The 26,841-nt window shown below is 40.3% G+C and overlaps 1 protein-coding gene across 1 annotated transcript in view; it reads left to right on the top strand.

The window, feature by feature from the left end:
- stpg2 (sperm-tail PG-rich repeat containing 2) overlaps positions 1-26,841 on the top strand; it is a gene marked incomplete at both ends in the record, with an annotated part of 64,369 nt that overhangs the window by 25,192 nt on the left and 12,336 nt on the right. The window contains 3 exons of the mRNA XM_080499999.1: positions 2,860-3,023; positions 3,233-3,325; positions 24,615-24,780. Of these exons, the coding sequence (XP_080356125.1) occupies positions 2,860-3,023; positions 3,233-3,325; positions 24,615-24,780 (423 nt within the window). The remainder of the gene's footprint in view (positions 1-2,859; positions 3,024-3,232; positions 3,326-24,614; positions 24,781-26,841) is intronic.

Raw genomic sequence — 26,841 nt, 5'->3', positions numbered from 1 at the left:
AAGGTCGAGTCTTTAAACTGACATGACCGGTCACTTTAGTTTTGCAAGTAATGATCAAAGAAAGTATTAGAAAACTATTCTGAAACTTGTAATATCTTTTTTTTTTTTTTATAGAAAGGGTGCAGGATTGAGCGGTGTGTGTGTTGTTCAGGTATTAATAGTGCTGAGGGAACTTTTCAACCTGGACCTGGAGGTCAAGATAATGTCATTCACTCAATTTTGAGGTGAAGACATGTTTTGAAGTGAGTGGTGATGTGAGGCTACAGCTAGTCCCAGTTTTGTTAAAGGTTACAAAAAGACTTTCAGGAAGTTGATTCCAGTCAATACGAGGTCGCCTGAAGTCATGGAATCACAACTGGGTGTTTATAGGCTTATTTAAAAGACATGAGTCATTTTATCCAAACAATATCAAAATTCAAACTTTTAGTATTTTGTCTCATTGGCTTCTTGTATAGGAGACTGAACAGCATCTTTTCAGCCCCTCAAAGTCTTTATCGAAACTAACAAAAAGAAATCTCCTGATGGAGGTGAAGTAAAGGTCTGAAGTAGGTTTCAGTGCTTGTTGCAGAGCAGAACTGAAAGAAGAAGTTGCCCACTCTTACAGAAATGTCATGTCTGTGTACTTTATGATTAATTTACATTTTCTGGAGGTTTTCATGACTATAGAGACTGTATAGGGTGTGCAAATACTTTTTATGTTTTTAATCCTCTATTTTAAATAATCACCATTGTTTTCCACTTGCAATGTCTTGAATTATTATTCTATATATTTTCAAATATATCACTTGTTGGGAAATTGATAGTTCTCAGTTCTTGCAGACTTTAATTGCGAGAGTCTGAGAGAGTTCTACTAACTACTAACTACTGTTATGTTGATAAAGCTGTGATATGTAATACTTTTAGTTTTGAAAGTCAAAGAATATTGTCACAAATAATGAACAGATTCAGACAAAACAACTGACCTGATTTGAACTCAAAGACTCATCACTTAGTATAGAATAATAATAAGCAGTAATTGTTTGCGCCGCAAGATGGCGTATTGAGTCACTCCAACAAAGCAGTTGCAGGGGTAAGTGAAGCCCCGTCTCCACCGCACACAAGCGCCGGGACGGAGCGGAGCGGAGCGGTACGGAGCAGTTCGGAATAGAGACCCCGACCGAAATTTTGGGTCGTGTCCCCACTGCAGAGAGGAGCGTGAAAAGTGGGCGGGGCTTATGAGCTCCGCAGAAATGTGACATTATAACAGAAAAGAGTGTCGTCAGATGTAGATCTTATGAATCCTCTGTTGTTGTTTAAATTCTCCACTTTGCACTGTTATTTTTTGCAGCGGAAAAAAAAAGAGTTACTTTTTGCAGCAGTCATTTTTTGCAGCGGAGAGCTGCAGCCGCAACTTCCGTGTTTGTTGTGAGAGAGCGAGTCGCTCGGCCACTTGCCGGCGGCTTGGGGCGCACTCGAGCGCTCGGGTGTGGGGCAAGTGGCCGGAGCGTTCCCCCCGTTTGGCTGAGGCACAGACACGGGAGTCTGAGCTTTCTGCTCAAACGCAGGAGGCTCTCCACTCCGGCGCTGATCGCGGTCCGGCAGCACAGCGCCGGAACACGGAGGCGCCGAGCTCCTTTTGATCACTTCTGCGGTCCGTCCCCGCGATAAAGCGCCACTGACCGCGGCTGAACAGAACGCTGACCGCCTCTGGAAAGCGGAGCTGCCAGAGCGCGGTCAGCGCCGGAGACGGAGCTCCAGACTCCGGTGTCCCGGGCGCGCATCCACGCCACGGCCAGCGCTATGCTGCAAACAGAAAGCTCCAACGCGATGCAAAGTCCCGAGCCCCGGTCTCCCCCTGCCTCAAGTCGCTCTTTCACAACAAACACTAAAGTTGAGCAGCAAAGAAAAGAAAATGAAAATAAAAACAACCAGTGCACAGCTGACCACACTGACAGCAGAGGATTCAGCCGGCACATTAAAATATTGAGGGCGTGTAGTAAATCACTGACCAATCAGCAGACAGCAGCTCAAACTCAGACCCGTTCCATGGTCCCCGGCACCCCAACGGAAGGGGAGCGGAAAAGCGGTCGCCTTTGGAGCGGTCTGGAGCGGTTTAGACTGCATTCCTGTCGTGACACGCGAACCGGAGCGGTTTAGACCGGTCTAGGCAGGTACTTTTTGTGCGGTGGAGACGGGGCTTGATACAACACAGACTGGTTTTTCGATTAGACAGTGTTCTAGGCTACATGAAAAGCAACTACACACTATTGAACCCAATTTAGGCCACTGCAATGACCAAACAAAGAGAAAAACACAGGATGGAAAAAACTCCTGTGCTCATCTCTATTAAAAGATTAAACTCTATAATGACATGATTCTAAAAGAAGCAAAGTAGATTATATGATGTAAATAGTAGTTACATAAGGGTGGAAATACATACTTGAAATATAAAAGTCACCAAATTACAGTGAGCTGTAAATTGAGCAGAACATGTTGGGGCCATAAATTCAATCCTTTGTTTTCTGGCTGAGCCAGGTTTTAACACATGCTAACCTTCTGCTGAGGAGACGCATCTTAAAATGAAAATAATAAGTGTCTCATTTGTTTTAGCACAGATGTGATGCGGATATCACTCTCAGCCATGGGTCATGAATGCCACACAAATATGACAATATGACAATATTATTGCTGAGTTCCATTTATTCCAGCTGTGTTTCAACTGGTACATTTACACACAACGCATACTGCATTTTTGGACAGTGTCACAGATGACCACTTTATTTAACTTTATCTAGGACAACTTCCTCTCAAGTCTTTGAAAAGAAGCAACTTGCTCAACCATCTTCACAGTTGTAACGATTCCTGTGTTCTTCTGTCCAGGGCCGGGTTCCTACAGCGTGTTTGAGCACGGTCTCGCCCAAGAGAGTTTCAAAAAGGGATTTTTCGAACAGACCAGGAAGGGAGGGTTTGGCTCCTCTTCTGTGCGGAACTTTGTTTTTCAAAACAAGGAGGCAGTAGAAGTACCGAGTCCAGGACAGTATGAGGTGTGGATTTCCAAAGCAGCATTAATTAATTCATAGTATTGCTCCTTCTTTTAGACATACTGCTATGTGCCATTACATTACATTTTTACAGTGTTTCAAGAGCAAATCCACAAATAACTACGATTGCTTTTATTCTGAGCGCTATGCTGAAAGCAGAAATATCCTTCTTGCCATGGTTGAGTTTGATTACGATCTGTTTATTCGTGCAGACAGAAAAGAAGACAGAGGAGAGATATAAGCAGCAGAACACTGCAGTTTTCAAATCAGCCACAGAGCGACTGGTGTCAGCACTCATAGCCAAAGTAAGTCTCTTTTCTCTTCTCAGTTGGCCTCCCAGTTTTTTCACGTTGTTATCTTTTCCTGACTTATTTCTTTTACAATCAAGACTTCAAACATACTTAAAAGGGATCTGAGATTAAGTGAAACGGCCGCGAATGCCAAGTTTTCCTTTCATAAATGGGCCATCACTTTACTGAATTTTCTTTTACTGTGTCTTATTTCCTTCATCCTAATGCTTATTTATGCCAAAGAAAACGGGTCACATCTGTGATATTCAGCTTCTGGTTCCTCTCCAGTGCACCTTTTCCTGTGCTTTTCATGAATTCTCTCACATCCACTTGTGTGCCTTAATTCCTCTCACAGTGACTTTAATATACACATACTTTTATATACCCAAACCTTTACGCATATGCTATTCAGGCACACCAACCAATATGTTTTCACAAATAACACATCTGTTGTCAATGATCAGAAAGTAAAGTAAAAGTGTGCTGCACCTGTTCTCCCAAAAATATTTTAAAGTACATTTACTTCCAAATATTTCAGTGTTATTGTTGACAATCTCACTATTTAAATTCAATCTTCTATTAAGATATTGATGTATTAATTTAAGTAAAATAATATTTATATAGCCACTGGGCATCTTAAAGCAATGTCACACAAGACTGCCTTACTGAGACTCATTTATCTAAACCCTAGAATGAGCTCTCAGTGAATTGTGCCATTTAAAAGTCTACCGACTCCCTTGGGGCAACTTTTCAGCCGTGACGAGAATATAAGTGGCATTTGTAAAAAGTGGGAAAAAAATGTATGTATCAAATTGTTTCAATACTGGTGCGCTAAGCCTCTGAGGTGTAACTGAGAGAGAGAAAAAGGTAATTTCAAACCCACAAAAAAGTTTTCAATAGCTAAATCTCACTTTCATTATTCATAGAAAATGGCTGTCTTGAATATTACTTTCTCTATATTCACTTTTGGTGTATGTTTTGTTTGCTCATACTGGCGGCTTTGTTAATTCTCACTGTTGAAATGTTCACACTGTTTGAATGAACTCGCTGCATTAAAGGGAATTGTTGTAGTTAAGACTTGTGGCACTGTCACTTCAAAACTGCCAGTCAAGTAACAATTAAGTTATGGAAATAATATATAAACTCTGCAATAATAGAAACATGAATTCATTTTCTTGAGGTAGCAATAGCAAAGAACAAAGTTTATTATGAAACTTCCAAACCAGGGACAAGATGGGCCAAGATGTTCTCTCTCCCAGAGCAGTGAGAACATATTTATGTTTTTATGTGGAGTGTGTAAAGACATTCAACCATGAGACATACCTAAAGGACAACTGACAATATGATTCTTAATGTTAATATTCAGGTTCTGATAAAAACATTAATCTAATCATGGCTATAGTTAGTTTAATTTGGTTACCAATCTACAGTGTCATAACTTACTGCCTTTACAAAACAAGAACTAGAAAACTAGATTTTACCGTTTTTCAAACATATACTGTCAATTTTACTGTTGACTTTTTTTTTCAAATAGGGTGAATCCTTTCCATTCGCTCTTTTCTTGTTACACAATGATGGATTCATTTATTCTGCCTTAAACCGATGAGTAAAATTAATGCACTAACTGCATTTAAACACTTCATTTCGAAGTATATCCGTTCAAGATATTAGTTCAAGAATTGTTGTTGTTTGAGATGTTTATAGGCAGAGTCAACAGAGATATGGGTGGACGGTAAATACCGTGACTCGGATTGTTTATGGCTGTGTTTTGTCTTTTTTATTACCTTTGGAATTCTCCATTGAACACTGCTGCGCTAACACTGCATTTCACTTTGATGCCAGGAAGTAACCTAATAGAAAAGGACTGACAATGTTTGGAGTACCAAGGCCTTCCTATATGTATTTCTTTGGATATACATAATGAAGAATATTGGAAAAAAAAAACCCACAGTGAAGCAGATCGATTGGAAGGTTTGTGATAGTTTGTCCCCCACTCAGTCTCGTATGCACAAGCATTTTAATATTCAAGATACACAATTTGTATTTTCAAGTGCCCTTCTGGGTGGCAGCTGGTGTTTACTCTGATTAACTGCAAAGGTTAGAAGCGTTATCTTCTTGAGGCAAAGGTCCCCAAAACTGATCTTAACACTACAAACTATGCAGCTCTCAAGAAAGACAGAATTTAGAGGGCAATTTAGCCCTCACAGAAGAAATGGAAGTGTTTTATGCACATAGATCAACTTCTCTAGGTTTATTTTATCACTTCTCTCCTCTGGCAACTGAAAACTATTTCAGCATGTAAAGCTTTATATTTTTACCTTTGAGCAAATCTGCTCCAATATGCAAAGAGAATTCCTATAAACATACATCCAACAAACAGTCTAACTGAAGAAGGCTTTTCTGATGCTGCTGCTTGAGTTTGATATACAGTACTTTTGTTTCTTGGTGGAAGCATGATTTTGCATGTGTGTGTTGGTAAGAATACAACAGTTGTGGGGTCCGACCTTACAAAAGAGTGTTAGGGCCACTGAAGAAAAGAAAAAATGGAGGCCAAATAAAAAAACAAAAAACCTTGTGCTGACACAGTTTCCTGTTTGACGTCATGGCTCTGTACTTGTGCACTTGCAAAAGACAGATTAATAACCCTATTACTTATATACACAGACAAGCATCAGCATTCTCCAACAGAAATATAGCTGGATAAATTCTGTTGATAGATGAGGTTTCTACCTTTTTCCGTCCCATTGAATGACACTGACCTGCCGCAGCTCCAATAAATGTACTTTAAAACAGAAATTATTGTATGTCTCAATTACTAAAATTAAACACCTTCTTGAAAGTAATATTTCACAAATAAGAAACCTGACTTATGTCTTACCCAGAACAAGTGAATTTCAGCCTTTTAGGCATGTAATAATTTACAGTTTGGACAGCGAGTGGATGCAGTTGAATACCCGATAGGATATAAAAGCAGCAACATACAGGGTAGAATCAAACAGGATTTAGAAGTACTGTTACCTGTCTGAAAAATCTCTCTGTACTAGACTTGAAAAAATTACTTGAACAGTAACTCCATCTGTCCATATGTCGAAGTGTGTTTGAACAACGCACTAAACCCCAAACTGCTCCCAGTGGATTGACTCAGCACCTTGCTTAGCAGCCGCTTGCACTGTTGTCTGTGTGTGTGTGTGTGTGTGTGTGTGTGTGCGTGTGGGTGTGTGGGTGCGTGCGTGAATTGGTGAATGTGGCTTAACAGTGTAAAGTGCTTTGGGGACTGCTCAAACAGTAGAAAAACGCTATATAAATGAAATCCATTTACTTTTGATCATATAAAGCACATTGAGTTACCTTGAGTTTGAAATGCGCCACATAACCATAGCGGCTGTGCCTCGCCATGATACAGTATGATTGAGTTTGGTGCTCCCACCTCATGTCATCTCATTTTTATATATTTGACTACTTGCAATAGACTGTGCAATAGATCACAACGGTGGACATAAAATAAAAAAATTTAGGACATTATGATAGATCTGTCCACCTGATATAATACCAATAAAGTAAGACTTCAACTTCATAAGTCGAGGAAATGTAAAAATAGTCTTTCAACCCATAGACCTGAAGGTACGCCACAGGTTTAGCTTGGTATTATTTAATCATTGTCATATAATTGACCAATATAGTGTTCAACATTATTCTGGAAGATCAGTTGATCATGCTTTTAAAGTAATTGTTTGCTCATGTTGGAGCAATTATCAGCCTCTTACGGTTCGACTATGCAGTTGCACTGTTAGAAGTTATTTCAATGCTATTCAATGCAAACAACGATTATTTAGGTCACAAGTATATATATAAAAAAAAATCCCAACAATCAGCAACTCTGACAGCATCACATTCACCAGAGTAGCTTCTTTTCTTACTTCCGTTGCATATTCCAAATCATCAACAAGTCATTTCATTGAATGGCCTCTTCTAAAATTAGATAAAGGGCCCAGGAATATTGACGAACAATGTACCTGAACATGTCAAGTTGGATTGATCAAAACATGAAAAATCCACCCAAAAGCCAATATTATGGACAAAAAAAAACCTGTCTGCAATGGTTAGCACTGTTGCCTTACTACCAATCCTGGGCTTATAGGGCTGTGCATATTCTCTCAGGACATGTTTGGGGTTTTATCCAGGCAGTCCGGATTCCTGTCACAGTCCAAATACATGGATTTCTGTATAATGGGTGACACTGCCGGTATGTTTAAATCTGAGGTAGCCTGATTCTCTTGTTTTCCCTGTCATGGACGAGCAATCTGTACATTGAATTTGCTTATAGTCCGCTGCCGTCAGCTCCAACAAACACCCTGCAACTCTGAGTAGAACCAGACAATTTAGAAGCTGGATAGCTAGATAAATAAAATGTAATAAATAAATAATTTGCTTCCAGATCAATGCAACTGTTATAGGGTTGGACTGCTATTCAGTTAGGGATGTTTCAAATACCAGAGGTACACTTTCAATGGCTTATAGTACTTCCATCCATTCATCTTCTATAACATTTCATCCTTTGCAGGGTCATGGAGCGCTGAAACTAATCCCAGCTTACTATGGGCGAGGGCAAAATACATTCTGGACAGGTCTCCAGTCCATCACAGGGCAAACACACAGAGACAGACAACCACACACATTCACAATGTATATGTACTATCTGAGTTCATTGTGTTTTCACCTTCTTAAAAGTCTATTTTATGCCTTTTTCTTTTTGCCAAACATCCGGGACTTCCAACTGCAATGTCTTTGCACATATGGAAACATATGCATAATTACGATCAAATTGATTCTGATTCACACCCATCGATGTGAACTAACCAATCAACCTTACATGCTTTTGGACTGTGGGAGGAAACCGGAAATACATGAAACGTAATTCCCCACGCCTGAGGGAAACATGCGGCCCCTTATGGTACTTGTTTGTAGTAATATCCTAATTGGTATAACAGCAAGCGCATAAGACAAGTTATGTATTTTCAGTTTTTAATCTTATACACAAAATTCTCCCTAATGGATTGACACCTTATTACTGAACCAATGTCCTTTTCCACTGAAAACCCCCTCCGCTCATTTAGTGTGCAGGAGTGCATCCAGCAGCCAGCAGTGAAAACAGTGCAACACTGGCAGAGGTGACGTAATGCAGCAACATGTTTGAAAAAACTGACTGACAAAATACCCAGTCGAACATCTCTCCTGTCGCTTCAAGGGACAGGCCAATACTTCACTGATTTATAGAAGAGAGGAGAGGATTTTCACGGCCTCAGGTGGAAACACAGGTCCAAATTAAATTCCACCAGTTTACTCTCCCAGCGCAGCCTAAGGGCATTCTACGACCTCTGTAATAGAAAGGTCAGTATCAGGAAAGGTTGAAAGAGGAAGATTGAATGTGGAAACAGTGGAGGGGCATGAAAAAAATGGAATGAAAGCAAAAAAAAGAAAAGAAAATTGTAGGAAGATGGAAAAAAAATTACTTCAGAAAAAAAAAAGAGTGAAGATCAAATGAAAAAAAAATGAAAAGGTACTCGATCAAAGTGTGAGCCTAATGCAAACTCCCACTTAAAATATGCTCCACTCATAATCACCTTTCCTGTTTTATCTGTCACTTCCAACAAAATGTCTGACTTTCACTTCTCCTCAGACAGGTAATCAGCTCCTATCAGATCCAGACCTATAGCTATAGCACAGATCTGTCATAGCTTCAAATATTTGAACTAGTTGAGTTGTGTTTGATTCACATTGTCAGGGATTTAAGTATCCCTTGATGGCACACCACCAGATAAGACACCACAGACCAGCTTAAATAAACCATGGCCCACCTGTCATTCAAAATACATCTAACCACGGTATGATCATTCTGAAGGGGATTCATTGAATAATAAACAGATTTGAAATTTATATTGCGGACAGAATAAATGATCATAAGCTGGACTTTGTCACTGCGCAACAAAAGATCTGGAATGTAAAAAGGCTGCAGCTCATAGAACGGAGAGAAGAATGTATTAACATCTGTTCAAAGTCAGATAAGATGTCTACAAAAACAACTTGTGTCATTTCAGCTGAAAGAGCACTTCTTTCATATTTCCTGTTTCAAAAGCACTGCAGTATAAATGATTTCACCCAAATTTTCACAGTTACCAGCGTCAGAAGCTTTTACTTTAAAGTACAAAGGATTTAAATGTCCGTACAGGTGCTAGATTATAGAGATGTACACCTTTCTTCTCTCTAAAATTTGACTTCCTTCATGTGATTGCGATTGTTTCCTGATTAGAGTCTCGTAATATCCGGCTCAGTGGGGGGGGACTGTTGCCACGCATACAGCCAGGGCTGTACGCAGCATGTGGCTAACTGTTACAGCTAAGATGTCCCCGGGTGATTTTTCATTAACTGGTCATAAAGGAGGCTCTGTGTGGAGTCTCAGATCTCCTCCATGCAGTACTCAAAGGTACTACCAGCAAAAAAGTTTGGGGCGTGTGATAATATTGCGTCTCTGAAAAGCAGCCAAAAATCCAATTTGGGATTTGTTTTCTATTTCGCTACATCTTATTTTAATTTGAAAAATAAATCAGATTTTTGTTACACACACCCCCGGAATTTCCCCAATTTAGAAAGTCCAGAATGGGCACTGGAGTAGTTGTCCCTGCTACGTTGGGCTGCAGACAAGCATTAACTACCTCCAAAACATGTTTGAAAAGTAAGCAGCTTCTTTTCACTAGCACCTCCACGGCTCCCCACCTGCAAACATTGCCAATTATGTTTGTGTGGAACACGAACCAGGCTGGAGGAACTGCCACTGGGAAATGCACCAAGTCATTGTTGAATATTTAATCGCCCCGTGTGTCCGGCATATAATAAAAGTCTCCCACTGATTCTTTGAACTTGCAGACTTCCAATGTCCCGCTCCATAAATAACCATTAGTGCAGAACAACATGTGGACTGGTGGCCGGGTTTTGTACAGTCCAAACTGGGATTCAGCAAACCACGGTGTTTAAGTCAGATCATCCATCAGTGCAAAATGCTTGAGCTACACGCACTGTCACTGTCGAAAACAAACAAACAAGCAAGCTCTGCAAGCAGGCATATTATTGAAAATATAGTTAAGCGATGTTACGTAATGATGTTGTGTAATGTAATAATGTAATACCTTTTCAACTCATTTTGTAATGAAAGTCTTAAACACGTTTTATAATAAACTTTGTCGCTTATGTAATAACTTGTTATATATACTGCAACAGTTGTCACAAAATGTGGGTGTTCCATTTTTTTGGGCAAGAAAATTTAATAATTTGGTGCATTATATCATAAATGTTGCCTTTTATCCATAGACATGGTCCTATGTTTAATAATGAGGAAAAACTATGATTCAGTTGGACTAGAATTATGTCACTTTTTGATTTTGGTCATATCCTGCCAACATTGCCATGGTGGAATGCAGGGATCCGCTTTTTAAATCACATGCCATTGTGGCTTGTAGATTTTTAAAGTTACAAGCCAATCAGTATTTCCACTAGCCATTTATTTTTTGAAAGCAGATTGTAGGTACCACATTTTGCAATAACTGCAATATGTAAGAAGTTATTCTTAAATGTGGCAAAGTTTCTTTAAAAAAAGTGTTCAAGAGTTTTATTACAAAATGTGACGCTATTACATAATGAGTTGAACATTTATTACATTATTCCATAATCCAGCGCTATAGAGGTATCTAAAAAAAACAAAAAAAAAAAACTTAATTGTAATATGCAATAAAATGTTGGGAAATGGCCCAAAAACAGATGCTTTGCTCTTGTGTGACATGTAACATCAACAGAACTAACAAGAAAGAATCTGATTCTTTGGCAACTCGGATGAACCTATTTGACATCTGTTTTCTTTATCCATCCATCCATCCATCCATCCATCCATCCATCCATCCATCCATCCATCCATCCATCCAGCCATCCATCCATCCATCTTCTAAACTAAATGGAATTGCAATTATTTAATGAACTCTTTGCTTGAAATTGGTCTTCCAAAACTAATGTTCAACCAAGCAATGCCTCTGCCGGTCAAAGATATTTCTTTTCTTTTAAAATTTTTTTTTTTATTGATATCTGTTCAAAAAAAGAATTAATATCTGTTATAGTGACGAGGAAAAACGTTATATTTTTCCTTTCTCTCTGTAACCAACTTGGTAGAATCAGATAGAAAATATTTAAACAGTTTTTAAGAAAAATAAACAAACTGTAACTTAAATTGTACTTTGCTGTACATCAGCAAAGTCGAAATAATTACGAAAACAGAAAAACAGACAATTCTCAACTCAAGACAGCAACTTCTCACACCTTGTGACTATAAAAAAAAAAGATAGGCCCTGACTGTCAGGTCTCTGTGTCTGTCCCTCTGTGTCTTACCTCGTGTTTCCAATTAACCAATGGCCTTCTCCCTCTGTGTGCTCCTATCATTGTGTTCCCCCTGTGTGCTTCCCTTGTGTATTTAAACCCTCTCCCTCAGTTGTCTTTGTCAGTTTGTCTCGTCAACTTGTCGCTCCTCTCGTCGCCCTTGTGTCTCCTGCGTTTTCTTGTGTTCCCTGGACTGCAATAAACCTGGTTTTTATAGAACTCTTGGGTCCATCCGCAAACCGCCTCCTTCCCCTGACACTGGATGCACTTACAACATGCTGTACCGATGTGAAAACTAAATGTTTCCCCTTCTGTCTTTTTCTAATCGAATACAGTATAAAAATCGTATTTCGTAGTTTGTTACATTTCTGATGCAGCAAATCGGACAGAATTGATGGAGCAGTGTTGATGCAGTCATAGAAAGCCTCATTTATGTTGATGACAATTGGAAAACAAACATATTGCTCTTAAAAAAAAAAAGATGTTGCACATAATGGGTTTGAGAAAAAGAGAAAGTTAAAGGAGAGATGAAACTGAATGGAAGAAGCAGTGGGAGGGAATGAAGGAAAGACAAAAGAGAATGGAAGAGCATCTGTTTGTAATGTGTAATTATCTATCCTATTAGCTCTGGTTGAGATAATTAGGGTGTTTGCTAAACATACATTTGTACAACTGAAGAGCAGCATCACTGCCTGGCTCTGCAGAATAAACTGAATGGAAGAAAACACAGGAGGTGGCGTCACGCTGTGAAAGAACTAGGTGAGATTGACAGGGTTGGAGCAGGAAAAACAGAGCGAAGGAAAACAATTTAGAAATTAAAAAAAAGGTCAATGGAAAAATGGTGGAAAGGAGTGAGAAATTACACAAATGTTATCTATAAAGAAAAGCCATGTGAGTCAACATGTGTGACAGTTGCGTTGAAGGCCATGGGCAACATTTTCTTGAAGTATGCGAGTTGCAAGATATGCAGAGGCCCAGAGTTTGTCACTTATTGACTTTTTGTCTCTGTGTTTCATTGCATTTTTATGATATATCTGTGGACAGCTAATGGCATGTCACAGTGCAGCCTCTATTTATGGGAGACAAGGGAGTCGGGTGATGAAAGAATGGAACAAAAACAGGAAAATGGACTTATAGATTTGATATGGATTTTACTGTCAGCTGTCAGGGTAATGATGATGATGTGAATCCCTGTGAGATTTTGAACACACACACACACACACACACACACACACACACACACACACACACACACACACACACACACACACACACACACACACACACACACACACATTCAGAATATACATATTAACACTCCAATATTAGCTCAATAATTCTCAGAGTGCACACCCAGAACACATTAATGGATGGGTCCACTTGCAAGCCTTTGTTAATGCACACACATATATTATAGTGAGACATACACACGCACATGTACAATTAAGTGATTGAGTGAGAATTCCTCAGTGATACCTCTGCCCCGAGGCTTCAGACAGTAACGTGCCCACCATGCTCTGCTGAATATCTTCTAAACAATTCATGGATTTGATGGAGAGAAAAGGAAGACGTGCGTGCGTGTGTGTGTGTGCGTGTGTGTGTTGTCAATTTCATCAGTTATATTGGCTAGTCTTTCTGATAGAAGTTTTTTTTCGTCTCTCTAGCACTTTGCTCATTCTTTTTAATCTGTTTGTAGCTGCAAAGCAATGGTATTGATTTTGTGAGTCACTCCGTGTGCTAGTGGATCACCATGGCTGTTAATTTACCCACACTGCTTATCCCCAACCAGGAAGCTCCAGTAAAACTGTCTTCTGATGAGTTTAACTTGGCCAGCCTGGATCATTTTCAACTTAAATTGTAATCCAACACACATAAACACAACTCCTTGCCCACTAACTGGACCTTAACACCTAAAACAGTGCAGTCTTAAATTACCACAAGGGTATGCACTGTTGTGGAAGGCAGGCTGATTCTATGAATAGATCCATGAGTTTAAAGGCTTATCAAAATCCACATCATCGCACAGCAGGTTATAATACAACGAGAAAAGATTTTCCCGCTTCGAAGCATTATCATGGCAACAATTGCTTTATCGGCCATCTCAGGGAATGTGTGGCAAATTGTAGCAATTTGCTTTAACAGGCGTGTGCTCTCGTGTGTATTTGACCATCATGGGACATTGCTGGAATGTTGAGTAAGAACCTGTGCTTTATTTCTCTTTCTGTTTGTTTTTGTCTTGGTTTGTTTTCATTTTTTGACACAGCAGTCACATCATTTGAACATTTGCAGGCAGTTCTGATGTCTTAAATTGGCCTACAGGTGTGTGTTGTGTCATTCACGTCGCACATTTCCCCCAAAACAGCTAATGTAACAACAGCAGGTTAGCAAGAGAGCTCGTGAGAAGCAGCTGTGATAACTGTGTGTTGGGAAGTGCATATCTGTTTTAATTTCTCTGTTTTTGCCTCCTGCATTACTTTCTTGTGTTTCTATCTGTTTCTCATTTTCTGTCTTGCCAGTCTGATATGTGTGACTTTTTGAATCAAACAATTTGGATAGACATTGGCAGACAAAATTCCTTCGTGAATGTTCCTTTGCTTCATCCTTCATAAAATGCCTCGCAACTTATGATATAACTGTTAAAACATATATTTAGATATACTTAACAATTTTTGTTGTAATGGCTCTGTGAAATATATATTATATTGTAGTTTGCTTTGCTTTCTTGTCTGCCTCTTATAGAGTAGTTAGTGAGTAGTTTTGTTATGTACAAAATACAGTATTTCAGATTCTGTCTGCATTCCCAACAGCAACAATAAAGTGTATAGTATAGTATTGTACTAAATTATATTGTGCTGCAAAAAAAGAGTATTTCGGTGTGAATTTGAGTGCATGTGTGAAAGTTATTCTCACGGGACTGGAGCTGAAGGCAGGATACACCCTGGACAGGTCGCCAGTCCATCACAGGGCAAACACCTTTCTGAATAAAACAACTTTACACTTGCAGAAAGCAAGAAAGCACAATTGTCAGGAATTTGTGGTTGGCACATAGAAAAACAGTCAGCTTGGCAAACGAGAGACAGAGGCGGGGTCAAAACCTGAATGAGAACTAAACAGACGTGAATAACAAGAAGGCAGTCGATGCATGTGGCTGATCGCTAAGGCCTCCACCTGTTGTGATGGAGGTTACTGAGTTATTATTGATAACTGCCACTTCATAGTTTATAAGCTGAGGGAGGACAAATCCAGTAAATCCATCCTTAATGCGACACCAAAAGCATCAACATTATTGTAAGCCAGCTTAGAAATGAACTGTTCTTGTCCTTTACACCTTGTGACACGGGGGGTGGAGGAAGTCAAACAAAATGCTCCCCATGTTAAACACTTGAGCCATCAAGAGCTTGCTGTTTCGTGGCGAGTGTGCGCAGTGCCCCTGCAATATTAATGCTCCTTGAAGGCTTTCTCTGCATGTTGTTCTTTTACAATTGGAAAAAAAAACCTCACAGAAGAAAAGTACAAGAAAGCTTTTGTATGAAAAATAGCATTTATAAAGTCCATTATATTTAAATAAGCGAGGTACCTTGCTTAGCATTTCAGCCCCCTGTGTCTTCAGTAGGATTCTCAGAATGGATTTACCCTTTACAATAAAGAGAATTGTCTGAAGTAAAAGCTGCAGGTTCAGTGATTTATCCTAATCTACTGTGAGTCTCGCTTTCAGCTGTATATTTGTTATTTAAAGACTATTTGGGGCATTGTCTGGGCTCCTAAACACAGGGCTTTTATTCTCTTTCATGCAAAAGCATTAAAGTTAATTCGCCGTCCTTTAAAAGTCTGGAATTGAGCCATTTACCTGGATCTAAGTGTGATCTGTACAATTACTATAACCTGAGGTTGTTCACAGTATGGGATGAATAAAGACGAGCAAAGAGATAAATGGTTGGTGCTTCGCCGGTGGATTCTAGAGGTTTTGATGTTAACGATCTTCAGCAATATTCAGCACAATAAAAAGTTTCAGAATGCTCCACGATATTGTAGTGGTTAGCACTCTCACCTCAACCCCTGTTCACGGCCACAGGATTTTTTTTTCTCTGGGTCCTCTGGTTAATCCTACAATCAAAGGGTGATTGGTGACTCAAAATGACCTATAAAGTATGTGTAAATGTGCATACGGTTAGGATTTGCTCTTGCTCTCTGTGATCTTAAGTTGAACAAAGTGAGTATAGAAATTAGATGTTTAGACTGACGCTCTATCCTACTGATTGTTGTACTGGTGTTGCTCAAAGCAAAGCCAAGTTGAGATATGTGGAATGCTCAGAACCTTTGAAGGCTATTTGGACTGTGACTGGAATGAGAAACACACTATTCTGTTGAAGTAATTGCCCCATATTACCTCATAACACTTTCAAATGTGAGGTATCGTAGATTTCTTTGCTCCCCTGTGATATCCATTCATCTATTTTCTATGCTTGCTTTATCCAACTTGAGGTGTTGATTACCCGGTGCAGGCTAACACTGGGCAAAAAGGAAGAAACTCTCTGGACAAGTTGTCAGGCCTTCATGCTTGGATGACTGTGGCTTGACAGGTTGGGCGGCTTGTTTTCCAATCCAAATGTTGCTGGTTTGAGCCCTAATATTGCCACTGAATTGGTGGAGCTTCTTGCTTTGTTTGTCACACACACACAATGGCTGATTGAGGACATTGGAAGCTCTGAGACTGCTGTGGTGTGGAAGTGGTGAAAAAGCAATGTATAGATACAAATCATTTACCGTAATGGTACAAGACACACACACACACACACACACACACACACACACACACACACACACACACACACACACACACACACACACACACACACACACACACACACACACACACACACACACACACACACACACACACACACACACACACACACACACACACACACACACACCTAGGTCTACCTACAGTTTGAAATCCCAGAATAGTTTATCTACATATTCTCAATTGTGGGGCTAAACTCATCATGCTAACTTTATACAGGAAGGCTGCACTGAACCACAGTCATAGACCACAGTACATGATTGTGTTTTTCCTCTTTTGAGTTGGTTTGATGCATGTAGTATTTTTCATTCACAAAGAAATAATGTGTGGGGAGAAGTCGAGGGTGAGGCCAAATATAAGAGAAAAGAGAGATCACCAAGACAATAAAAGGAAAGAATTGAGGACGAAATGTGGAAAGGGGGGCTGCATACATGAGCAACAGAGAGCGACATAGAAAAAAGTGAGCAAAACAAGTCTTAAAATGTGTAATAGGGCACAGATGGAGAACTTGTCTGTGTTGCACTTTCGGGTTTTATGATGTGTGGTTGCTCTCTAAGTTATTGCTTGAAGGAAAAGATCACATACGCTCTTTGAAATTCTTTTTCTCTTTTTCCATCTCCTTCTCTCTCGCTGTGAAGTCCTGGTTATTGTTACCTCCTTGCTGTTTTGCTGTTGTAAAATGAGCCATGTGAGAAATAGCTTGTCCTCACAAACTGTCTGTGAATCAGAAGAAAAGACATCTTACAAATGAAGGTGGATAAACACGACACAAATTCACAAAAAAACATGTTTAGAGGGCCATATACAAAATACTTCACATATGTTCTGGTCGCAGCATTCTCATTTAGATGAAGTCCAACATTCACACATCCTGCAAACACATACTCTCTTTCCTCAATGATAAATAATTTATGTACTCTCAACTGTCAAACATAGAGTATGTGTGTTATGTGATTAAAAAAAATAAAAAAAAAACTTAAAAAAGGTCAATATTAAACTTTATGAATTCAAGATCCACTTCCATTAATCCATTTATCTAATTTACCCAGATCTAAGTTGACTGGTCGATTACAGATTGAGATTAATTTCCCACACAGTTTACCAACATCACAAATAAACCTGGAATTAAACACACTGGGGTGCGTTTCAATGATTTAATATGCACAAACTCACAGAATATGACATAAGGGAAAGACAGCTTTGCAGTGTTTAGCACTTGCAGTGAAGACGTGCTGAACAAATGTGTTAGGTAACTTTTTCTCTTGTTTTCCGTCACATTCTTGTTATTTTAGGCTTTGACTGTTAATTGCTCTTGTGATCTTTCTATGAAGTGATGCTTCATGGAAAATTACAAAATCCTTACATAAAGTACAAAACAAAACAATATTATAGATACTTTTCTATCATAAATGGAACTTATAGATTCCAATATTGTTTTTCTGACAAAATCACAGACATTTATTTATTGTCTGTTTCTCTATCACTTTTATTATCAGTCTCAAAGGAATATTCAAATGAATATATATCATGAGGTCTCAGCGTTTCTACAGGGCTTGATGTGAAATGTCACTAATTGAATGAGTGAAGTTTTTCTGCAGCACCTGTTCACTCTACCATTGAAATGATGCTTTGCCTGTCAAATTTCATTTGTATCGACCTACTTTTGGAAGTGACATGTGAGAGATTGGCTCCCATTTGTAATTATTTATCTGAGAATAATGGAATTGTCAGCAGATACCTGCAGACCTGTGACACTGCCCAGAAAGTAGATCATTATTTAAACAAATTAAAAACTTATTTTTTACTTCTAAATTGGATTAGGGACAGAGAGATGTGACCAGGTCTGGATCTTTAATTTGATCCTGTCTCACTCTATTATGTAGAGTGCGTTCTACTTATGCTGCCAGTTTGCTCAGCTTCATTTTCTTTTCATCCCCCTCCCCCCCTAATCCTAACAGTTTATTTTCCATTATGAACTCCTTGTCATTTGGTAAATTTGTGCCCCCTTTTGTTCCCAATTCCATTCTCCACTCCACTCCATTCCCAGTCTCTCTCTCTCTCTCTCTCTCTCTCTCTCTCTCTCTCTCTCTCTCTCTCTCTCTCTCTCTCTCTCTCTCCACATGTGGTAAGCAGCTGTGTCCACTGTGTGCGCACGCATGCCTACATGTATATTTCTCTGTCCAAAACATGGGCACCAGCTGTGGCCAGCAGCTGCGTGTTTCATGCATTTCTATATACGCGCAACCATGTGCAGATGTGAACGTGCAGCCATTTTATACAGCAGCTGGGTGTTTTCTGTGTATTTGGCTATGGACAGCTGTAGTAGCAGGTGATGATTTTAGGAGCCAAGCAGGCAGTCTACCAGACTGGCAGCCAGGGGGAGGATGAGGAGAGCTCGGCCCAGGAAAGTGTAATGTGAAAGGCCCGGGCCGGGTGTTTACTCAACCAGGCCTTCTGGGCCACTGCTGGATGTATTGCAGATTCGGATGGCCCCAGCTGTGGATGTCAATGTTTATACAGCCTTCTAAACCTGCCACACTCCTCAGACAGCTCACTGATTACTACATAAATAAGACTGAGGGAGACAGCTAACTCCTGGTGTGGAACTGATCTGGGCTTAGACCCACTCTGGTTCACCTGAGATGAAGTCTAATCCCCCCCATACTGATGTTTCTCAAAAATCTGATTAGTAATGCATGTATACATGCAAATATGACATGAGGTGATGTGAGGTGAGTGAAACTGAGCTGCTCTGCAAGATCAGGAAAATGAGCAGTTTTCACAGCATTACAGTAAAGCTAAACTTATAGTAGAAGGTATATGGATAAAGTGAGAGAAATGTAAAGAAAGATGCAATTTTTTTTGAATAGCTAAAGCAATGGAATACAAATGAGAAACAAACAAGGTAGCGCGATAATAGCAAACATACAAATATGAGCGAGGATAGAAATAAAGTAGAAAGATGGACAACATTACAAAACACAGCAGAAAAGTGTTGCCGTCAGCAAGTTGTTCAACTAACTGCAGCCTATAAGGTCTGAATAGGAAGCAAATGGGACCCATATGGTTTCCCTCTGTCATTCCATCCATATTGAAGACCTGTCTAAAACCTCATTAAGGCCTTGTGACACCAGCCATACCTTCCCTGCTGAAATCAGACAGATGGTTATCAGACTCTGTGATGAGACACCAGCTGTGCTTATGACACAATGACATCGATAGTCAAGTCTTAGAGGAAAGCAAGCAAACAAATGTTGTGCTCCCTTCTCATTTGAATGTTATGTCTTCATAGGTAACATAAAACAGCATACACTGTGAGATGAAGGCCACTTTTTTGAAAGAAAAAAAAGAGGTATACCACAAATAAAACCTGTAAATTGTCACACTCATAATGACATTATAGTATAGTGCTTAAAGTTATTTTATAAACAGTCCTAAATGATACGAAGGCTGTACATCTCAGCCACTTGCATGTTAATCATACTTATGTCGATAGAAAATGATGCTGCCAGTCTTTACACGTATATTACAAGTATTGTCTGCTCCCATAAAGCTGCATTTATGACCTTCAAATTATGACTCAGATTTCCGATGTTTTTTTTCCACTCACAAGCATTACTCATACCTCTCTTTATAAAATGGTACCATAATACTTACTCTGACCAAATAAATAGCCCTGAAAAAACATCTTATGTCGAGAAGCACCAGCTCCTTTGGACTTTTTTGATGACTTCTAATGGCTGGTTTACTAAGCATGGTGGTGTTGTGGTTTGTGTTCTCTTTGCTTTGACTCCGGTTGGGCTCCTTTCTGTGCATCCAAACTATACAAGGAGTTTGGATTACATATGAGAGGGAATTACTAAGCAAGAACAAACTCACAAAAAATAAAAAAGATACTTAAAGCAAGCAGAAGCTGCTAAACTAAAGGTGTACGTGTAGTCAAAAAAAAAAAAAAGAGAGATGCTCACCTCATTTTGTAAGTTGGTAACCACACTGCAGCCATGGATAAACTGTTTGATATTTATATTTACATTTAACTTGCTGAAGCTCCTGCCTGCCAATTGTTTTTTTATTTCTCCCTGAGGAACTTCAGTTCATTGTATTTTTTTTAACACATAGTATACAAATTGAGGATCAAATAGAACTTTATTGCAATTGCTGCTGAGCAGCTTTTTAAAACCAAATCCAATAACATTTGTCACATTTTTTTCACAGTTGGACTGCAGTTTCACGTCTGCAGAACATTTTTTATTAATAGTTACCATAAAAGATTCATAATTTGGCCTGAGACAAGTGTCAACCTCCCAGATTTTTAGCTTCAATATGGAGAAGCCAAATTCGAGACCAAGTTTATTTTTAACCTGTGAAGAAAATGCCAAATGAATCAGAGCTTACCCTGACAGAGCACAGCGGTGCTGACATTTTTTTTTTTAATGAATATGGGAATGTGTCATAGGCACTTGTGTGGTGGAGATGCCTTATACACGTGTACACGTGTGCACCCATCATGCATCCACACAACTGCGTTAGCACATGTACATAGTTAAAAATTATTATTTCCTCAACAACGATGAATTATATGTAAATATGGAAGCTGAAAATAGAATTCTGTTCTGCAAGGGAAAATAAAAGGCATTAAGAGTAATGACAGCATGAAGAATGGGAAATGATGGACACACACACACACACACACACACACATACACACGCGCGGTCATTAGTCAAAGCTGTCATGTCACTGTACATACTGCCAAATTGTTAGTATTGCAGCTGTCAGGTGTACTTGACTCATTAGTGTGAGAGAACATGGTGGGGAAGGAAAGGCGATACTGTCAGAAGATAAAAAAGAAAACACATTCTTTTGTGGTTGCGTTTCAATTTCAAACTCTTTGTAAAACTGTCCATTTAACCGTGAGCACGTGTTCCATTTTGTATCATTTAAACGTGACAGTAGAAAATACTAGTGTATTTTCAATGTTAGAAATGACTGAATACTGAAGAGAAGGACTCACATTCTTTATAATACTAATTAGATAGAAAGTGCTACTTTCTTGTATGGAGGAGATGGAGAAATTCTTGTTGCCAGTCGTTCACAATACTTGGTCAAGATAACGGAGTTCTGAGTTGTGTATTTCAAATACTTTTCATGAATAAATTGTGTGCTGCACAGAGATGTACACAATACAGTAGACACATTGGCAGAGACAGTAGAGAGACAGGAATGTGCAACTGCACTCGTGACCTGACACAAGAAAGAAACCAGTTTTATCAATATTAGAGAAGTTCTGCAGCAGTGTCAAGTTCAGTGCACAATAGCTGACATGGATACACATCCATCCATCTTCCAAACCCTTTTAAACCGGAATAGTGTCACAAGGGGCGGGAGCCTATCCCAGCCAGCATAGGGTGAAAAGCAAACTCGACCTGTCGAAGACAGGTCACCCGCTCAAAAAGGAGACATACACTTTTCAATCATCACATCACTGCATCACAATTTTGTTGATCTTCATTGAGAAGAACGAAGTCCTAACTCTATTCATCTGCTCAGTGACCTTGCAATTTCAACTTCATGGCATGTTGTTTTTCAATCGATATATGCTTTTCACTCCAGTTCTCTTTTTAAGTAATTTAGTATTTACTTGTTGGTAAATTTGATATTTATCAAGATGTCATGTTTTAGTGATTTTACATTATAATTGACCCACAGGTCTACATGGTCGTGATTAACTGGAGCTTTTCAAATCTTGCATTCATTTTAACTTTATATATCAAAATATAAAGTTTTCTTTTTTTTCCCCTTAATTCCTCTTGGCTCGCTTTCGTTAAAAAAAATACTGTCAGGTCTGACAATCTGTCTCGGCGCATCAATATTTAATTTCAGTTATTTTGTGTCACTGGCTGACTGCCTGCCACAAATGTGTGTCTGGCATCTACAGTATATATATGCACTCCGAGATATTTTTCAGACAGTCAAGGGCAATGTGACAGAATCGTTAAGAAAAGGTACGTGTCTGTGTGTGTGTCTGTATGTGTGTGAGAGAGAGAGTATTGAGCTGTCTAAATGTCGAGCGTGTGTAATTAAAATCAACCTGACTGCTGTCAATAGTTGATGACTACTGGGAACAGTAGTTTGTTCCATATTTGGGTATAATTATGGACCATGGGGTGCCACAGATGTGTGCCCACAGGTGTGTGTGTGTGTGTGTGTGTGTGTTGTGTGTGTGTGTGTGTGTGTGTGTGTGTGTGTGTGTGTGTGTGTGTGTGTGTGTGTGTGTGTGTGTGTGTGTGTGTGTGTGTGTGTGTGTGTTGTGGTCTATTCACCAAGAGACTTCCACCAATCCATAGGAAGTAATACCAGGTGAAGCACAATTCCCTCACCGTTAGTGGTTTTCATTTTCCTTCGCAGTCGTGTGACAGTTGCTTTGGACGTTACAAAAATTATGTGTATTTCCATGCATGCCTTAAATTGATTGCATATGTGTTTGAGGGTGAGGTTGTATTGTGCACATGCGTTTGCCTTCTTTTCCTCCTGCTGTGTTTATAATGAAAAGCCAAAAGGCCTGGGTTAGCAATGATTAAAGAGGGGGCTACCTTGGAGGAAAAGGAGAAAACATCAGATGGGAAATGACAGTTTGAGGTAAATGACAGCTCTGCTATGTTTAGGATAAGTGGATCGTGCAGCTATATTCAGCCTCCGACATCAATTATTCAAAGAGACACCGACAAGACAAATCCCTGGTAACTGAGATTCCTCTGCAGCAATGGTGGTGCAAGTTTCTAACTAGGTGACATAATTCACCCGTTTCAGATCCAAACCACTTCAACTGGGATCCATTAAATGTTGCCTGGTTCATTGATCTCCTAATTATTAGTAATTCATTAAAGGATACAATTGTAATGATCTTGTTATAGCAGCTTTTATCTGAAATATTACCTATAAAATGTTTGAAATGTCACCCTTGTTTCTATCACTGTCCTCTCTTTGTATGGAGGCACATTCTAGCGTGTGTGCGTGTGTGTGTGTGTGTGTGTGTGTGTGTGTGTGTGTGTGTGCGCACGCTCACTCATCACTGATATTCATGCATGAATGTAACTACATGGCTGATACTGATATTGTGTGTCACGACCATCTGATGTTCTGATAACAGATTGGTTAATGGGTCGTTTGTTCTTTTTAATGAATGTATTTCTTTCTGCCGAGCTGTGAGTCTCTCAGTTGTGTAACATATTAGGGAGGAACGAGCCAGTGACACCAAAGAACTAACCTCCAGAATCCTTCATCATCACTTAGTACTTACCCATTTTCATTTTGTCTTTCATGAAGCACGTTTGCTCCCATTTATGTTTTAACTCTTGGGTCTTCCGATGGAGTTACGAAGCATGGCTGATATTGTTTATATCCTCTGGTTGCAGCAATACAACCGTGACTTGTTGACTCCACTCAATGAAGGTGTGCTGTGGTTTTTGACACCAAGATGTTAGTTCTGGAAAACAGTGACTGTGCCCGTCATAGGATGACATGTAGCAATGATCCGTGGCTGCCTATGCCCCCGTTAACAGTTCCCCTTTTAACTTTTTTCACTTTTGACAGATACAGACCAATGATCCTTGTCACACTCGTTCAAATCTTTCCATTACAACATTTTTGATCCTCCCAACAAATCAACCTTGAGTACTGAATTCATATACTGATCAATCTATACCACTGACTAACATGTGTCATGATTAACACATAGTTCCTGATGTCTACTGAGCCTATTAGTTTCATAATGTTTTGGATGATCATCAGTCTTGTTTAGTGAATTGGAATTTGCCAACAAAGGAACTTGAGGTTTGCAGATAACTTGTGGATTTGGTCGTGATGACAGAACAAATGTACGCTGTGACTGACATTATTTCTTAAGTCCTCCTCTTGTGCCAATGTGGCCAGTATAATTAATCACATGCCAAACTTTTGACAGTATCATTGGGTTAATTTTCATTGATGTTAAAATTAGCCAATTCCAAGAGAAATAGTATGTTCCCACAGAAATGTTAGTCTGATTGTAGACTTGGCTTATTTTGCACTCCTCTCTTCTCTTTCCAGGATTCTCCTCCACCCAATGCTTACAATGTGCGTGAGACATTTGAGAGGGTTAATGGTCACTCTTATGTGGCGCCTCGGAGTGAAGGAGCAAAGAAGCGACATAGCTGTTTCCTCTCCGCTGCCCCACGAGATAATGTCTTCCTGGAACGTAACCCAAGTGTGCCAGGTGCTACATTCGCACACTCAGTCACACTGAATGACATCAGTAGAAACTGATCTGTCTGTTGGTCCGTCTTTCTGGTGAAACATCAGGAAACTGTGGAACTCCACCCACTCCCCAACAAACAATCCAATTAGCTCCATCTCTCAGGGCCTCTAACCTAATATTTACCTCAGTTACACCCCCATTGAAAAATGTTGTTTCAAAATTGATAGATTCATAACTTACTTGGATAATTTATGACTAGCACTATTTCACCAAGGGACTCAACCCATGAGGCACCCCAAACCATTTAACCAAAATCCAATTTGCATATAAATAGATTTGAACTGTTTGCAGAAGTGTTTCTTCTTTGTACTCGTACACACAGTGAATACACCCCTGCACTGAAGCACAAATGCCAGCTCAAGCATATGGAAACTCACACACACACTTAGTCCCACAAACGTATTAGTATTTCCATAGAACCCCCCCCCCCCCCCCCCCCCTATATTTTCCAATTAAATTTGCATTCATGAACTGGCCGACTGTATAAGGAACATTAGTGCACATTATATTCCTCATCATGCTGCACCTGCTGTGATCACATTGTGGTTGATAAAGACATTTAAATATTCACACATGGAGGTTTTACTCATAATGGTCTGTGACATTATTCGAGGTGTCTTTTATGTTCAGTTATGTTTTCCCTGTGTTTGTTCATAACTTTGAAAGTCACCTTGTGCTGATTGCATTTTGCCGTCGGGTCAGACAAGCACCTACTGCTGACATCCTTTAATGCTCTGTCGGAACAGTGATGGATTATTTTTCTGTGTTTTTCTTATCGTAATTCCGAAAGCAACAAATATCATCTGTTGCCCAGGGATCCATCGAACAATTTCAACACTATACAACTGTAACAGTTGTTTCCATCCATCCATCCATCCATCCATTGGCTACCGCTTTATCCGGGGCCGGGTCGCGGAGGCAGCAGTCTGAGCAGAGTAGCCCAGACTTCCCTCGCCCCAGACACTTCCTCCAGCTCCTCCGGTGGCACCCCAAGGCGTTCCCAGGCCAGCCGAGAGACATAGTCCCTCCAGCGTGTCCTGGGTCTGCCCCGAGGCCTCCTACCGGAGGGACATGCCTGAAACACCTCCCTCGGGAGGCGTCCGGGGGGCATCCGAAATAGATGCCCGAGCCACCTCAGCTGGCTCCTCTCGATGTGGAGGAGCAGCGGCTCTACTCCGAGCTCCTCCCTGGTGACTGAGCTCCTCACCCTATCTCTAAGGGTACGCCCAGCCACCCTACGGAGGAAGCTCATTTCAGCCGCTTGTATCCGGGATCTCGTTCTTTCGGCCATGACCCATAGTTCATGACCATAGGTGAGGGTAGGAACGAAGATCGACCGGTAAATCGAGAGCTTCGCTTTTTGGCTCAGCTCCTTCTTCACCACGACGGACCGATACAACGTCCGCATAACTGCAGACGCTGCACCGATCCGCCTGTCGATCTCACGCTCCATCTTTCCCCCACTCGTGAACAAGACCCCAAGATACTTAAACTCCTCCACTTGGGACAAGGGCACTCCACCGACCTGGAGGGGGCAAGCCACCTTTTTCCGGTCGAGAACCATGGCCTCGGATTTAGAGGTGCTGATCCTCATCCCAGCTGCTTCACACTCGGCTGCGAACCGTGTCAGTGCACGCTGGAGATCCAGGCTTGATGGGGCCAACAGAACCACATCATCCGCAAATAGCAGAGATGAGATTCTGTGGTCCCCAAGCCGGACCCCCTCCGGCCCCCGGCTGTGCCTAGAAATTCTGTCCATATATATGATGAACAGAACCGGTGACAAAGGACACCCCTGCCGGAGGCCAACGTGCACAGGGAACAGGTCCGACTTACTGCCGGCAATGCGAACCAGACTCCTGCTCCGGGAATACAAGGACCGAACAGCCCTCAACAAGGGACCCCGGACTCCGTACTCCCGGAGCACCCCCCACAGGACATCTCGGGGGACGCGGTCGAACGCCTTCTCCAGATCCACAAAACACATGTGGACTGGTTGGGCGAACTCCCACGAACCCT

This window comes from Blennius ocellaris (genome assembly GCF_963422515.1).
Source record: "Blennius ocellaris genome assembly, chromosome: 7".
NCBI classification, from domain to species: Eukaryota; Metazoa; Chordata; class Actinopteri; order Blenniiformes; family Blenniidae; genus Blennius; species Blennius ocellaris.
The sequence above is the reverse complement of the archived record's forward strand: the minus strand, read 5'-3'. Positions and strand labels throughout refer to the sequence as shown.